Source organism: Protomyctophum bolini, assembly GCF_963924005.1.
Source record: "Protomyctophum bolini genome assembly, chromosome: 4".
NCBI classification, from domain to species: domain Eukaryota; kingdom Metazoa; phylum Chordata; class Actinopteri; order Myctophiformes; family Myctophidae; genus Protomyctophum; species Protomyctophum bolini.
Genome location: NC_137865.1, coordinates 14823092 through 14840413, shown reverse-complemented (window position 1 = coordinate 14840413; position 17322 = coordinate 14823092). Strand labels below are relative to the sequence as shown.

At 39.6% G+C, this 17322-nt stretch overlaps 2 protein-coding genes across 4 annotated transcripts in view; one reads left to right on the top strand and one right to left on the bottom strand.

Moving 5' to 3' along the window:
- Positions 1-209: 209 nt before the first annotated feature.
- LOC308314124 (protein FAM3C-like) lies at positions 210-10523 on the bottom strand. The gene is made up of 10 exons (XM_080761538.1): positions 10441-10523; positions 9568-9603; positions 7150-7236; positions 6744-6794; positions 6360-6465; positions 5926-5984; positions 5422-5472; positions 5203-5287; positions 3056-3182; positions 210-757 (listed from the first exon to the last, which is right to left on the bottom strand). Exons 2-10 carry the CDS (start codon positions 9596-9598, stop codon positions 653-655), a joined length of 702 nt encoding a protein of 233 aa, XP_080617664.1. The 5' UTR covers positions 9599-9603; positions 10441-10523; the 3' UTR covers positions 210-652.
- A 3628-nt stretch (positions 10524-14151) lies between these two features.
- pik3c2a (phosphatidylinositol-4-phosphate 3-kinase, catalytic subunit type 2 alpha) overlaps positions 14152-17322 on the top strand; it is a 76620-nt gene continuing 73449 nt past the window's right edge. The window contains exons 1-2 of one of the 3 annotated variants that reach the window (XM_080761695.1): positions 14187-14213; positions 14372-14396. The gene's annotated coding sequence lies outside the window, so the exon portion shown is untranslated. Of the gene's footprint in view, positions 14397-17322 lie in introns of all 3 variants that reach the window. The other 2 variants (XM_080761694.1, XM_080761693.1) reach the window with 2 other exon arrangements.

Sequence of the window (17322 nt, the reverse complement as noted above, 5' to 3'; positions counted from 1 at the left end):
TCCAGGATCAACTTTATCTTTTGGGTCTCGAGCTAAAAAATTGTACTGCTGTAGTCACCTCTAAACTGCATATTGCTGAACATATTGTTTTTCTTTTCAATGTATTTTTATTGAGGGTCTGAAATTGCACAAATAGCCCCTCCTATATACAGCTTTTGTCCCCACACGTGAAAATGTCAAATGTCCGCCAATTATAATGTACATTTTGTCCCCACACGTCTCAATATTTGCCATTGATAATGAAAGGAGAAATTAGGTCAAATGTCCGCCAATTATAAAGTACATTTTGTCCCCACACGTCTCAATACTTGCCATTGACGATGAAAGGAGAAATGAGGTCAAATGTCCACCAAATATGATGTAAATTTGTGGCAACACAAACAGTAAAAACTTTATTGACAATGAAGGGGAAATTTACAGTAACTTATATGTAGACAATATGTAGCAGATCGGCTAAGCAATCGCATAAATTCAGTTGTTTTTAAACACATTATAGAAAAACAACAAATACCACAATACAGACACATAATATTGTTTAAATAAAATGTAGAAATACAAATAAGGCTGTAGAAAGTTACACAGTAGGGATGTGGGGACATGTAAACTACTCTCCAGGCACACTTTAGTTAACATGTTCTCCAGCCTCTCAGCATCAGGAACCATCAGATGGAGGGATATACGGAGGGATGCAGCCTCCCAGTTCCAACATCTCCGGCCAGCCTTCATATTTATTGTTTGCGGCATCACTTTTTAATAACTATACAAGTGGCAAGACAGACAGACAGACAGACAGACAGACAGACAGACAGACAGACAGACAGTAATTGGTTGGTGGGAGGCACGAGAGATACTGTTGTTGATCCTTTCCTTTCCCAAGAAATATACTGCTGGTAAATAAGTGAATGTTCTATATTGTGTTTATCTATGGATATGACATTATTATTATTATTATTATACATTATTGGAAGAAATACAATTTGTATTTGACACAAATCTCAAAGTGCTAGATTGTCTCATGTCTGTTGAGATATGAGATAGGTCATATTTCTCAGGATTCTATTTTGACGTTCCCTCCAATTGGTAATACATCAAAATAGTCATCATGAATCATACGTACTGTAGGCCTATGCTGAGCACCGTGGAATATCTACAGGTGCATCTAAAAAAAATTATATCATGGAAAAGTTCATTTTCTTTCGTAAAACTTTCATATATTCTAGATTCATTGCGCATAAGGTGAAATATTTAAAACCTTTTTGTTTGTTTTAATCTTGATGATTCTGGCATACAGCTCATGAAAATAAAAAAATCCTATCTCAAAATATTATAATATTTTATGAGACAGACAAAACATATTTATAACACAGAAATGTCGACCATCTGAAAAGTATGTTAATTTATGCACTCAATACGTGGTCTGAGCTACTTTTAAACAAATGATTTCATCAATGAGGCGTGGCATGGAGGTGATAAGCCTGTTGAGGTGTTATGGAAACCCAGATTTGCTTTGATAGCAGCTTTAAACTCAGTTATATTGTCTCACACCTTCCTCCCGACAATTCAACCTAGATCAGGGGCCATATTAGAAAATATTAAAACACCCAAGGGCCAAATACATAATTTAGCTTTGGATTTAAACGATTCTATTTAACTATCATGATCAATATTTAATATCAATGGTCTTTTGTCTTTTTTCAACGTTATGTCACATTACCAAATTTAACCAAGCAAGGTAAAAAATATCACACCTGTGTGAACTGAGTGGTGCCCCCCCCCCCCCCCTCTCTTATTAGCAGGCAACAGTGCAGCACGTGCAGCACTATCTCTCTCTGTTTCTGGCACAACAGCGCCCCTACTGGTACTAATAGTCATTCTGGTGCTCATGGCCACATACATAGGCGGACACATAGGTGAACACGGACATTGCTGTTCCTTGGAGTGGTTGCACCACTCAATAGATAAATACAAGCAAATTATACTCTGGGAAATGCCCAGGTTAAAAACCTTTAATGTAAAAATGTCTCATACTTTTGGGCGGTAATACAATTCAGGTATGAAGCTGCGGGCCATATCAAATTTGGCCACACAGGACACAGCTGACCTAGATTCTCTATGAGGTTCAGGTCAGGCCAGTTGGCTCCATGAGCAGGTGGCAAGTGCTGCTGGAAAAGGAAATCAGTATACCCAAAGCTTGTCAACATACGGAAGCACATAATGCTGTAAAAAATCCTAATAGATGGTTGTGTTGTATCTACAATTGATCAAACACAGTGATGATTTGGGTCCATGTTATCTGAATGGTGTTGGTCCTGCACTGACAGTGAAAACGTTACACTGGAGTCAACACAGCCATCTACCAGCTTGATTTGGCACCTGCCCACACAGAGCCAAAACTACTAGTAATTGTGTACTGACCATGCAGGTATTACTGTGCTTAACTGACCAGCCAACTGGCCTGACCTGAACCCCACAGAGAATCTAGGTTGAATTGTCGAGAGGAAGGTGTGAGAAACTAGATTCAACAATACAGAGAATAATAGAGTTTAAAGATGCTATCAAAGCAAAGCTGGGCACCTCAACATAACACCTCAACAGTGCCACAGGCTTATCACCTCCATGCCACGACCCATTGATGATTTTCTTTAAGTAGCCCAGACCACGTATTGCGTGCATAAAGTAACATAATTTTCAGATGTTTTTTTGTGATTTCATAAAGTTAAATAGTTAAAAATTATAGTATTTTGAGATATGCATGAGCTGAATGCCATAATCATCAAGATTAAAACAAAACAACATTTTAAATATTTCACTTTATGCGCAATGAATCTAGACTATGCATGATATACTATATCATGCTATATGTCCACATAAAATGCTATCTAAGTTACATAAGTTGAGCCTTTGTGTGGAGCTGTTGCCTCCACGACCCGACTACGGATAATCAGATGGATGGATGAAAGTGTTTGTTGTGTTATTGGACAATACTGTAGTAAAATAGGAGTAGATAGCAGATTTCAACAGTATGTAATGTAGCAGTTGTAGGAGTATTTTATACCTTCTCAAATTCGGTCTTGACCGTGGTCCCTTTCCCACCAACAAACGCCCAGCTGTCTCTGTAGCCTATGGATTGGACACTAGAACTTCCCAGGTCACTAATCAGCTTCCGCGCTTCGTCCGTCAATCTGTCAATCAAACAGCAAGAGTCAGGGCCGGTATCTTTTCCCATAGAAAGGAGATGGCATTCACTGTTTTTTTCCATTTTTCTACTTTGTACATACAATTAAGGCTATATCTTGCGCCACCCCTTACACCTTATCCCTTGACTTATTTGGCATGTTTTACTATTTTTAAAAACCTTTTAAAAAAGTTAAAATAGCCGATCTACAAGCTCACAATGTGTCCATGTAGATCGGCTATAGTTGAACTAGTTTAAAATGTTTTTTCAAAATAATAAAAAATGGCAAATAGCTTTAGGGGTAAGGGGTTTGATTGATTGATTGATTGATTGATTGATTGATTGATTGAAGCACAACTCAAATACAAAACTGTTAATTGTGGACGACACCATAAAGCATTACACTTGTTTAAAATAGGGTCCACCATGTTCAATTCATCATAACATTTAGAGACAAATATACACTTCTATATAGCCAAAACAGGAAATAATCATAGAGGAAGAGTGGCACAAGATAGGGCCCATTTGTTGATGATATTGTATTTTGGTGTTATTCTTATGCTATGTTGATGAATTGAATACACCACAATGAAACAAGTTCCCTTTTTGTGTTATATCCCTTTAGCCCAAATGTCTGACTGTATGAAGTGAAAAGACTGTATAAAGGATTCAATCAATCAATCAATCAATCAATCAATCAATCAAAGGGAGTATTTTTACTTGCCAGTGGCCGGCAAGATACAACTTTATCTTCATTAGATCTTCTGCCAGAGAACGGCCGTATGTAAGTGCATTTTCAGGTGGGGTTACTCAGGTACCAATTTGAGGAAGAGAACTCATATAGGATGGATGCAGAATAAACAAGCGATATTGGAAGTGATGAGGCGAAAAATAAAAATGGACAAAATTGCAACTGAAACAATAATACATTTGAAGCATATAAATGGTTTCTCTCGCCTGATTGGAAATTGGTGCATCGCCTGAAAATGTATCTTAAGATACTAAAGGGCTGGAGAGACCAAGGAGCTTTCTCCACTCTGCTATATCAATATGGAACAGCCTTCCCCCTGCGGTTGTTGGAGACATTACATCAAGTAGTGTTCATGCCTTCAAGAAGCGGCTGAACAAACACCTCCTCAGTATGTGACCCATAAAGCTCAAGGACTTTTAATCATCCAACATTCAGTTCCTAAATTCCTATCACACATACATTTGGTAACCCCCCCCTGTAGTAACTCTGAGGACCCCCTATAGGGCCTAGGGGTTCCGTTCCCTGTTGAATTAAGACTTATGCTATAGTTGTGTTTCATTAAAAAAAAGACTCTTCCACTCCTCGTCTCCTCTGATCTCCTGTCTCTACTCTGGTTTTGTTACTTAATCCTTCTTCCAGGTAGAGTAGAAGTACAAAAGTATCTGTATTAAAAATGCACTTAAAGTATCAAAAGTATATAGTACTCATTATGCAGAATGTTTAACAATAATTTGAAAATAGATCTACAAGCTCACAATGTGTTGCACGATGCATTGTGTAGATCTGCTATTTTCAATGCATAGCGTAGGGCTGGCCCGGCTGAAGTGGTTCATGTATGTTTTGTAATACATCTAATAATAATAGAAATCTACAAAGTAACTAATGTTTTGTAAAAATACCAAAAAATTGTACTTAAGTACAGTACTTATGATGCGAAGCCTGCGTATACAGCTAGTTCAGGCAGACAGCTTGTGAACGCGCCTACCTGGTCAGGTGACTAGTCTCGTGCACTCTCTACCTGATCAGGGCGGCTCATTTGAACTGCCGCCTCCCCCCTGGCGCCTGATGGAGTGGAAAGGAACTGGTTGAAATAGCGTGTTCCTTCCACGCGCTACGTCCAACCAGGGAAACTACCCCCTGTCAGGTGTAAAGGAGCAACTTGGACTCTCCCCATGTCCCCCATATATGGGGACTAGGTTGTCTGTCTGTTTTATGACGAGGATATAAACCATAAAACTTGAATGTTTGGACTTTAGACATGTGGGACGTTGTTTACTTTGTAGAAGGTTCATCGAATGAAGCCATCAAAGCCAGAGAGCCCTCCTCCATGTCCTGCAGGAACTTGATGAGAGGTTCAGTCTCTACAACACACACACACACACACACACACACACACACACACACACACACATGAAAATTTAAAATCACACCCGTGTGAAGTTCTGTGAACTGATCTGATGATTATTGGAGATATGAGTTCTGTAATGTTACATACCACCATCATACATGTTGAAGTGTTCTGTCTTAATGACTTCTGCTGTTTTCCCTGCAGGAAAGACAGCCACATAGAGGGACAAACATGGACAGAACGACAAAACACTAGTGAGACAGCAGTTTACAACTGCAATCATTAACTGATGTTCAGAGAAAATCTTTTGAGTAGCTCTGTATGAAGCTTGATTTATGCATGTTGTGAGCTTGTAGATCAGCTATGTTCGGTGCATGACACCATCGTGCAATGGTGTATAAATCAGGCTTAATCTGCTAAATAATTCTTAAATTGTAAGGAAGAAATGACTGAAATGTGTCCCTCAGAGACATTTTTGTTCTCCCTACGGTCGGAAGCAAACAGCACTATTACTGTTACTTTCTCTCTGTCCCATCAAATATCGTTCTTGATACAGAAGTAGATAGTACAGTATATTATGTAGTATCATTTACTAAAGGCATTAAGTCTTAATATAATGTTATTGATGTGTGATGAGTTGCTATCAGATACCGTTTAAAATGGCTATGTTTATTCCTCCTCCTGCGTTGTTCAGCACAGATCCAAGAATCCTGATAAACAGAGAAAAATCCCATCATACTACTTCAACAGTCGGCATTGCTACAGTCTCTCCTACAACATCTTTGAGTCAGGTTCCTGTAGTTTGTCTCTCCTTTACTGTCTCCCTCTATGCTTTCCTAGGGTCTGTCTCTCCTCACAGTCTCATACTTAGCTTTCCTCTCAGCTTTCCTACTGTCTGTCTCTCCTACACGGTCTCCCTCTCATTCTTATACAGTAGTGTCTGTCTCCCTCACAGTGATCCTTACATTAAGTGATTCTTACATTAAGATAAACTGGACTTCTGCCATAAGCAGATGCAGACAAAAAACATGCACAAAGCCAGACGGAGATGTGACAAGGCAGACAAGTCAGTTTGATTATCTTACAGTTTTCCTTGGACGCAGATTTTGGGCAAAAAGATGTTAGCAGCTCCAGTGAGTATATAGAAACTGAACTGATCCTCTGGACAACTCTTCTTGGCACATGGGTCTGCTGTGGACAGATATGAATGTTGTTAATCCTACTGAAGACTACTACTCTGGTCAGACACATATCCCACTGTCCCAGTCCTACATACCAAAACAAAACATTTTAAAAACGATATGTTTCAAAATATATAAGTTATACGCACACACCCATACATGCACGCACACACCCGAACGCACCCATGCAAATATGCACGCACGCACACGCCAATATGGTCAGTTTAAATGAAGAGACAATTTAACAGTTCATTGGTGGTTTGAATGGCAGCCTGCATGATGACTAACCTTTGACCTTTGCCGTCTTCGGTGGAGCACGGTGGTCTGCGTATGTATAAGCTGAGACACAAACAGTTTCACATACCCAGTATATGCTTAGAGGATAAAAGCTATAGGTAATACATGATACTAGGGGTGTAACGATATAGTAAATCGAAAAATCTATTTTGATTTCAAGAATGGAAGTAGCCTATATCGAAATGTAAACAGCAACATTGATTTTGTATCGTATCGTTTTGCAATGCAAATAATCAATTGTATCAATACTAAGTACTTGTGCGTTGTATTTAGCAATTTTAAGAAGAAAAAATAAAAAGAGGGATTTCATTACTTTTCCATTCAATACCCCCCACACAGGGGTCTATTGATAAATTAGATTTTGAGATGTTTTATGCAGAATATAGAATAGTATTACCTTGTTTTGTGTAGTGTGGCATGTAGTTTAAGAAACTAACTATGACCATGACGATGACCAACAGCACTGCAACAATCTGACATAACTCTGGAAAACAAAGTCACACACACAGTCACACACACACAGACACACACACACACACACACACACACACACACACACACACACACACACACACACACACACACACACACACACATTTAACATTTAATCTTTATTTGCATTCACATTTAACAAGAAATTCTTGAACAAAGTTCTTCAGGATACAGATCACGGGTACACGGGCCCAGGGGGTGATGAAGGTTGAAGAAGGAGGATAATGGGAATAGTATGTAGACAAAACAGATTCAACAGGTTTCCCCCGGGCCCCAACCAGTCCAACTACATAGTGTGGTCTGAATGAAATGGGAATAGTTTGCATGCAGTCTGGGGTGCGGTTGATTGAAGCAGTCGTCGGACCTGTCCTGAGGGAAACTGAAGCCTGAGTTGGCAATGGTTATTGTGCACGACTGTCGCCCACTGAAAATAGCTGAGCTTGTGTCTGTGTGACACCTGTGTGTGTAGGTATACGTATATGTAAATCAGGTTTAAAGAGACTCTGGGCTTGGTGTGACTGCTACTGTATGTGCTTGGACATATTCACACTTGGTATTTAACTTCACTTACACAGTATTATTATGAAATAATTTGTTCACTAATGTTTCTTTGTTCTAATTAGTGTCTACACTGTGTTCGTCTCTGGGCGCTGTTTTTCACACTTTGCTCTTCCTCCTACAGATTTGGTAACCTGACGCTGCCAGATCCAAAAAGCTTGCTACACAAATTTGTTTCACAGCTTATTTGGATCTGGGATCGCGGAAGCAAATTTGATGACGGGGCTGTTCCTTTTTTTCAAGATACATGGTAGATGATTGGATGGGAGCGTCTGTCTATCACCGTGTGGGCGTGCAAACACAACCAATCATATCGACGTGTCTATATACCGTCACATCCGCATCCCGCCTTTAGCTCACGCTGATTGGTTCGGTACGAAGCAGATCTGACTCAGGGCTCAACTCCGTCAGAGATCCCAGATGAGTGTTGTGTTGGGGAATATGTTTCCGCAATACCGCCCTCATCTGGCAGCGTCAGGTTACAGATTTGGTCCAAATCTCTAAGAAATTGGCACAGATGATCTCTGGACCTATCCGATTAAAACATCACAGGCCGAATTTTGATAGTGTGTATCGTTCGGCCGTAATCGGCTTCCGAAGTTAGTGGGAGGGGCCTATTTCACAAAAAATGCCATAAATCATGAACCAAACGTCCAATCCACCCGAATTTTGAATCAGATGTCGCGGATGGTTTAATCAACCAAGAGGCACCGCCGCAAATGCAAAAAGTATAACCGTTTGTTGCAGAAAAATGTTTTTTGGGTGGATAAATACCCTCCAAATTACTTACACATGATCACAGGGGTGACGTGACATTCGAATTGGCTAGAAAAATTAGTGGGAGGGGCCTATATAAGCGATTGTGGCAACCACACTTTGCAATTTTTCCAAAATTGCGACTTTTCTAGTTAAAGATGTGGGGTATTCAGAAAAGTAAAACCTTTCGGTCAAATCTTCAGAAAAAAAGGCCAAATCGTACCGGTTTCGTGGAATGACTATATGGAAAAGCTAAACAGTATATATGGAAATTCCCCGCCAGGACCGGAAAACACAGTGGGGGAACAGCAGTTTTGGGTAGCCTATATGACATCACGGTCTATGACGATCTGATCTGGCACACATTTTTGTGCACTTGTAATGTAATATAAGATTGTATAGATAGTACAGTTCCAGTAGGTGCATGACTGCGTAAATACTCAAAACAATAAATTTTGTATTCAGGCTGGCGTTATGCCAACCAGCTAGCTAGTAGCCTGTAGGCCTGGGTGACATCACACCAAGCTTCTTTGGCTATTCTGCCACGCAACGTGCCTGTGGCATGAGCCTGCGCCCGCTCCAGCGGGCGCCCCATCACACCAAGTTTTAAATTAAGTTCTACATTTGTATACTATTTGTATGTATGTTATTTAGTTTTACTTTAGCATAAACTAAAGCCATTTGTGTAGCTGACACTGTTATGTTTTGTATTGTTATGTCTTAAAGTTTAACACAGTTTAACAGTAAACTGTCTGTCTCCTGATTCCTAAGTAGATGGCATGTTTTGGTATACATAAACATAAAGTGCCTTGATTTAGCAAAATTGTCTATGGAAATTATGTGATTATGTGATTATGATTATGTCTGTGAAAGATAGCCCAAGCCATGTGTATTAGCCCGTGCCCTTAGGCTAATTACTTGAAGGTATTTTAATTGTTAAAACGTTCATACAACCCTATACCTGCACAAGAACTCAGCAGTAACATTGTGTGAGTTAATTTCAACTTACTTCTGAGAATGTGTGAATGCTTCCTGTACATCTTGCCTGTAAAAAGGTTAAGTTGGGTTATTCAGCAATATATTTTCAAATGTTTTAGTGGTTAACACCAAAGAAACACAACACTTATGCCATATTGTAATATTGTGTCTCATGTCACAATAATCCATAATATTTCATATATTGCACAGCAGTGCTATATGAAACCTATTGCCTTGACATTTACGGTTCACTTCACTCTAGTACAGTGGTTCTCAACGTAGGGTCTGGGGACCCCTGCAGTGTCCTTGAGGGAATTAGAGTCGAACTACATACTAACTACATACACAGTGTGTTTGGTCTAACTGTTAGACCAAACACACTGTGTATGTATCGCATCAGAGATGAACAATGTTGCTATTAGTCCACTATTAGTGGTTGATGTAGCAGGAAGTCAGAATATCATTATTTAGGCCTATTTGGTCAAATCATTTCCGTCACTTTGATATGATAAAAACGTTGCATATCAAATGTCTCACAGCTATTTATAGCATTTCACAATTATACAGCACATCAATTTCATGATACATCAATATGAGTACAAAACTACCAGGCCAATTAGCATTTAGAATGATTACGGCAAAGTACAGCAAGAGAATAAGCGTGCATGCATGACCAACATCAATACAAATCTCAGTTCACTGGTGACAGGATAGAAACCTTGTTTAACGTATAACCAATAAGAACAGTGATGGAAGAAGTACTCACATTTTTTTACTTTACTCTCAAAATTGTACTTACTTGTACAGTACTTTCCATCACTGCCTAAATATTATTCTGTTTAACTAAACAAAGCTAAACTAACAGTTTAAAGGAGTGGTTTAAAGGAAGATAGATAATACTGACCAATGTGTATGCTGAACAAGATGTCTTCTTGTCTAAGGTCCTGTAGGTCCTTAGTATGATGTGTTCTTGGTAGTATTCTAACACTGAGTGTCAATGTGAGGCTGACTGACTCCTTTTCTGAACTTCCCGTTTTACCTGTCTAACAGGTGCAATCCTGGTCTGGTAAGCCACACCCTCTCAACTAACCAGCCAAATTATGATTACAATAATGAAATCATTTATAAAACCTCTTAAGGAATCCAAATATATAGGGTACAATGGGCTTCTAATGTTCAGATAATAAAAACAAACACAGCGATTCCTGTTAGCCTGTCATTTGTCGACAAACATCACTTTATGGCTTGGTAATACTATATATATGATAAACTCTTGTTTACATATGGGTGCAGAGCTTTGTTCTCAGAGAGTGACTGACAGACTTCTGCCCTCTGTTTGTTTTATTGGTTGTTTTATTCTTGTGTGTGTGTGCGTGCGTGCGTTTTAAACCCATTTCCTGGACTGGCACACCCTACTCTCCATGCCCCTGTTCAAACTCACCATCGATATTAGATTAGATTAGATTACATTTATTGTCACTGCACATAGTATACAAATACTTTGACAATGAAATGAAGAGTGCAATACAGTAATGCAGTAAATGAGAGAATAAATGCAGAAAATGTACAGTATGTACAGTAATGTATACAGAATAATAAATAGATAAATAGAATAAATAGTAATGAGTATGATTGTAGAACCAAGCATAATCTGGATAAGTATATGAGAAGAAATAACCGTACAATGCAAGTAATACATGTATAGCATATATACAGTATACAGTATGCACACCCACCCCACACATACCCACACTCTCTAACATGCTAATGAATATAAGCATGAGTTCAGATGGATGGAGGGACGGAAGGGGGTCAGAGTTCAATGTCCTTGTAATAGGACACAATCTTATGGAATCTGTTCACAAACTACACAATCAACCTCTTCTCCAAAAGGCTCTCATCTCCCCCACACCCTACAACAACGTATTATTCATATGTGTCTAAGTATTATACTTTTTTAAACCAAGTCACAAAGTGCTTGAACAATCAAAACGATATAAAACATCAAAATGCAACAATAATGTAATAACAAAAATAATAATAGTGATAGAAAAGGGCAAAGGCCAACCTGTATATAGATGTGTTTTTAAGAGAGATTTAAAACTCGTTAAGGAACTGGTTAGCCTCAGTTCTTCTTCAGTTCTGGTAGGCTGTTCCAGAGCCTATAGGGGCCCTAACAACAAAAGCCTTGTGACTCTCGTCCTTTAGTAGACCCAGACCAGATGATCTAAGGCTAGCCTTGTGACTCTCCTTTAGTAGACCCAGACCAGATGATCTAAGTACGTGAAGGTACATAGTATTCAACCATTGTACATAAATAGGTGGGAGCAAGACCATTAAGAGCTTTAAAGGTTAATAATAATAATTAATCATTTAATAAATAAAATCTTAAAATCGATCCTGAACGAGACTGGCAAGCAGTGGAGTTCAGCCAACACAGGTGTTATTTGGTCAAATCTCCTGGTACCAGTAATAAGCCTATAGCCGCCGCATTCTGGACCAATTGCAGGCGATGTATCAAGTTTTGGTTGAGTCCGGACTACAGAGCATTACAGTAATCTAAACGAGAGTATACCAAAGCATTCACAACAGTATTAAGATTACTAGAAGAAAGAAAGGATTTTATCTTGTGGATGTTTCTTATATGCATGAAGCAAGTTTGTACAACCTTTTTGACCTGATGTTCAAAGCAGAGTTCTGAGTCAAATTGGACACCCAGATTTATTGCAACGGAAGACACGTTTGTTGCCAGGGGGCCAAGACTGTCTAGAATTGTGGATTGTGAACTAAGGGGACCAAACAGAATAATCTCAGATTTATCAGAATTTAGTTGTAAAAAGTTTTGAGACAACAAATTATTTAAGCCTATTATGTGTGTGTGTGTGTGTGTGTGTGTGTGTGTGTGTGTGTGTGTGTGTGTGTGTGTGTGTGGGATCAGCATTTCCAAATCTGAGGCCATGATTCTCAGCATTGAACCAATGTATTGGGCTGTTCAAGTAGGGAACAAGAAGTTGTCCCAGGTGAAGGAGTTTAAGCATCTCATGGTCTTGTTCACGATTGAGGGGAGGACAGAGCAAGAGATCAGCCAGAGAATGGGAGCAGCAGGAGCGGTATTGCAGTCTCTGTTGTGATGAAAAGAGAGCTGGGCCAGAAGGCAAAGCTCTTGATATACCGAAATTGTTTCTACTGTGGGTCATGACCAAAATAATACGATACAACCGGCCAAAATTAGTTTCGGCCGGTTGGCCGGCCTCAGGCTTAGAGAATAGATAGGATTAAGGTGAGAAGTTCATGCCATATGTGACAGACTCAGATAGAACCACTGCTCCTTGACTTGGAAAGAAGACAGCTTAGGTGGTTCGGGCATCTACGGATGCCTCCCGGGCGTCTCCCTATATTATTTGGGAGGTCCTCGCTCCACATTCCACGGCGAAGATACCCGGTGCAGACCTTAAGGACCAAATGGGGGGGATTATATCTCCACACTGGCCTTGGAACGCTATTGGATCACCTAGGAGGAAGTTGCTAGTGTTGCTCTGGAAAGGGAAGTCTGGAGATCTGTTGGAACCGACCCGACTCCGGAAAAGCAGTTGAAGATGGATGGATGGAAGGATGGATGGATGGATTGTAATTTTGAGGTAAATATTACTTTATTGGAGTATATCCCATTTCACTTCTGCTCCACTATCTCGAGGCAAATATTGTATTTTTAACTTGACAATTATTTGACAGGTTTAGTAACTAGTATAGTAGTTAGTAATTACTTTGCAGATTTGGATTATTATCACAAAAGGGACACTGACCACTTCAAAATTGCTGATCTACAAGCTCACAATGGGTTGAGATGCAACACATTGTGAGCTTGTAGATGATTTTTTTGTTTCCAATACACAAACTGTACATTTTTAATCCTGTGTGTGTGTGTGTGTGTGTGTGCGCGCGCGCGCGCGCATTTGTGATTTGTCCAATTTTACTTACGCCTTTTATCCACACGGTGAGGCTGTTTTACTATTTTACGTTCCCTGAACTCAGAACAGAACTCATGATCCGAAGATCAGAACCAAGCAAACGATGGCTTGAATCTGTCCTCATTATCCGGATAATGGAGCGATTCGCGTTGTCTTTGTTGGAGCAACTGTTTCAGCTATTTGAGTTTTTACTAGCCTACACATAAACCACTTTTACTTTACTAAAACGACTAGCTAGTCTACTATAGTAGGCTATTATTGTTTTACATCAAAATTATCACCTAGCCTATTCACCTATATCATAGCAACATGAGTTTGACTAATATATTAGCACCCCTCACTTCACACGGGTGTGATTTATTTATATTTAGATTGAGATTAAGTATTTTTCTGCCCTATTTATTTTATTCGTTTATGAACTTCTGCTGTCTTTAAACTAGGAGAAACATAATCTCCCCCCCCCCCCCCCTAAAAACAACAGATGTAAAACAAATCAAGAAATCTTGAATATTGTTGTTTACTATTTTAGATGTCCATCCATGGTTGCCCTGATAACCAGGTAGCCAATCACGCCGCCACGTCGCTTCGAGCGATGGGATGTAGTTCTTCTACTCTCGGATAGGAAGTGACGTGCTGCTGTTAGTGCAAGTGGATGGAAAAAAAATTGCAGCTGCAGGAAAAATGGCTACAAACAGCGCACCGCTAGAAGGTGGGGAAATTAATAGTTTTTATTATAATATATTTTTTACTGTAAATGTGCGCGTATAAAACTTTAAACCCCATATATAGCCAGGTTTGCCTGTTGTAGATGTGTAGTTGGATATTTTACTCCATGACATAACCTCATTATTTCCTCGTTGCTTGTAGGCTACTTTTGTTGGCAGAGCTGTGGGTGAGTTTGTTTTAAATTGTTGAATCAGTTTGTTCAAAGTTCATGAAGAATGATCCTGGGTTTGATCTCGTTATGATGATGATATAGTTGAATGTTATCGGATGTACTGGTTGCTGAAGAAGTGCTTTTCTGCTGTTGTCTGGCTGTGGTTTAGCAGGGCTATGTGGGGGTTGTTGAACCCCTTGGAACAAAGTTACTAAAACTATACTGGCAAAGTTCTCCCTGACTACAAACAAGAGTCAGACATATTACAACAATGTCCCCAGGAGTTGTTATTACACTTTCATTATACAAATAACTAGAGTTTTATACTTGTTATTGTGAAAGTGTACTAATTAATGGAGCTTTACACAGGTCCATTGGCAAAAAAAAAAATCTCACTCAGGATAAATGAACACTGGATTTTACTGAGTAGTGAGTGTGTATCCCTGCATGCAGAGGGGTACACCCCCTTCCCCCACGCCCCCACAAACCCCCAAGATTTCCTGCTGAAGTCCACCCGAAACACACACACACACACACACACACACACACACACACACACACACACACACACACACACACACACACACACACACACACACACACACACACACACACGAATAAAATAATTTAATGGAAGGCAGATTGAGGGGGCACACTTTTTGAAAATATGTCATCAGATCTGTGCATAAAACAAAAAGCAAATAATAGGTGTCACCAGTGCCACCACCATTACACATGAAGCATGAGAAAACATGCAGGGAACATCTTTTTGGAGGCAGTTATACAGTACACTAACTAGCAGTGAGAGAGCAGAGAGTCAGGTGAGTGTCAGCCGACAGGTGAGTTAACCCGGCAGCAACATTAGCCACAGTCAGTTATTTAACCAGTTTTCCATGTTTAGTTTAACATAAAGATAGATGCTTCCCAGATTATCAGGTATTATAATATTTGTGTGTGATCTAAAGTGTCAGAATTTTTTGTCCTTTAAAATAATAATAAATAATTATGTTGAATTTTGATCATGGGTTTGATTATTTACAACATGCTGCCCATCAATTTATCTTTTGCGAAAACACTGGATATTTCACTTGCTAGCCTGTTTGTGGAGAATAGAGGCTTAATGGTGCAGAAAAGATTAGTTGAAAGTATTTCCACTAACAGCTTTCCAGCTTTTTATCTATCAGTCTCTCTTAGATACTGCTGACCTAGGCATTTTCTTTATGTTTTACCACCGGTGGTTAAAACTGGAGAAGCAAGACGTAACACATTTCAGAGAGAGAGCGAGAGCGTGTGAGGATGTAAGTGCTTGTTATAGGAAGGAAGTTAAGGAACCAGGAGAAAAGTGTGTGTGCGTGCTTTGGGGTGTAATCTGGCGAATCAGCAGCTTGGACAATTAGGCAATAGGGCTGTCACGATTATGACATTTTACTTGACGATGAATTGTGGCTCAAATAATTGCGATTCTCGATTGAATTGTGTTTCTGACTGTCGTTGAACATTATGGAACATTATGAATACAATTCACCGTTTGGCTTTTAGCCTTCGGACTATTTTCAAAAAGCTCTTAAAATAGTTCAAATATCTACAAGCTCACGTCTTTATGTAGATCGGCTAGTTGAACCATCTTAAAATGTTTTTTAAAATAGTAACAAATGGTAAATAAGTTTAAGGATAACTTAAGGGGTAAGGGGGGTGGCGTAAGATCGGGCCCTTCGTAAACAAAATGTGCACAGGGCAGATTTGCCAAATGACTTATTTGATAAAATCACACCCGTGTGAAATGAGGGCCGCTCTTGTCATTGTACATCAATTTATGTTAGCGGTCATTTGACAGGCATTCAATGACAGGCATTGACAGGCATTCACCAATAATGCACAAGTTGGTTCCCTTGCAAGGATCGGCTTCGATTTCACTGATTTGTATTGTTATTGCTTTACTGTCATCATGGGACACACAGTGGCCTTGTGGACGACATGTGGAAGACTGCAGCTCACATCTATGTATCCACCACCCCATGATCTAATTCTAATACCATGTCACCCCCCCGCCCCCATGACAGTAAAGCCTGATAGCGCTGATGTCGGTCTTGCACACAATGTGCCAGAGCATGACATGCTGTGTGTTGATTTGAACCCACCCACGTTGAACCCACATGCAACTAAATATAACATTTTGTGTCACTTTGTGCTGCACTATGAGCTTGTAGATCTGCTATTTTCATTCTTTCATTATTCAGACTGAAAGCCCTTCCCATGGTAGCAGTTTCTGCAAGGGGCGTGGCCAAAGCGACAGTCTTCGGTGACGGGTTCACAAAACACTAACCAATCTAAATGGTAGCAAAGCAGATGAGTGTTTTTGTCAATGTGGCTAACCCGGTTGCTAACCAAACAAACACGGTCAACGAGTGCTACTGTAAACTAGTCTCTCCAGACAGACTGTTGACTCAGATTGCATGTACAGTAAACAAACATGATGGTAAAATATGTCGGATAATGATGTTTCTAAAACCTGTCGTTTCTCTAAAGAAAGACTATCATGGGGAGATTTAATAGCCAGAACGATACGCAAGTTACCACAGTAACAGCCATGTTTGTTGTTTGACATCATGGAGTTGAAACGGCGCTGATTGGCCGTAGCCGCGGTATCAGATTTTTGCCATAGAGACTATGAAAGGAGGTCTGAGCATGTGTCTGAGCAAAGCGCCTTTTTGGCTAACACAAACATTAAATGATGATGTACGATTATAAGAGCGCCCCTCACTTCACACGGGTGTGATTTTTTTGAGGGGCGCTATCCCCTCCTATATACAGATTATACAATCCTGAACTCGTGTCACATTAAATGCCATTGACAATGAATGGAGAATTCACGTCATATGTGGACGAGCAAATCGGCTTTTCTAAACACAGTTCAACTGTTTTAATTTTAAATTCAGTTGTC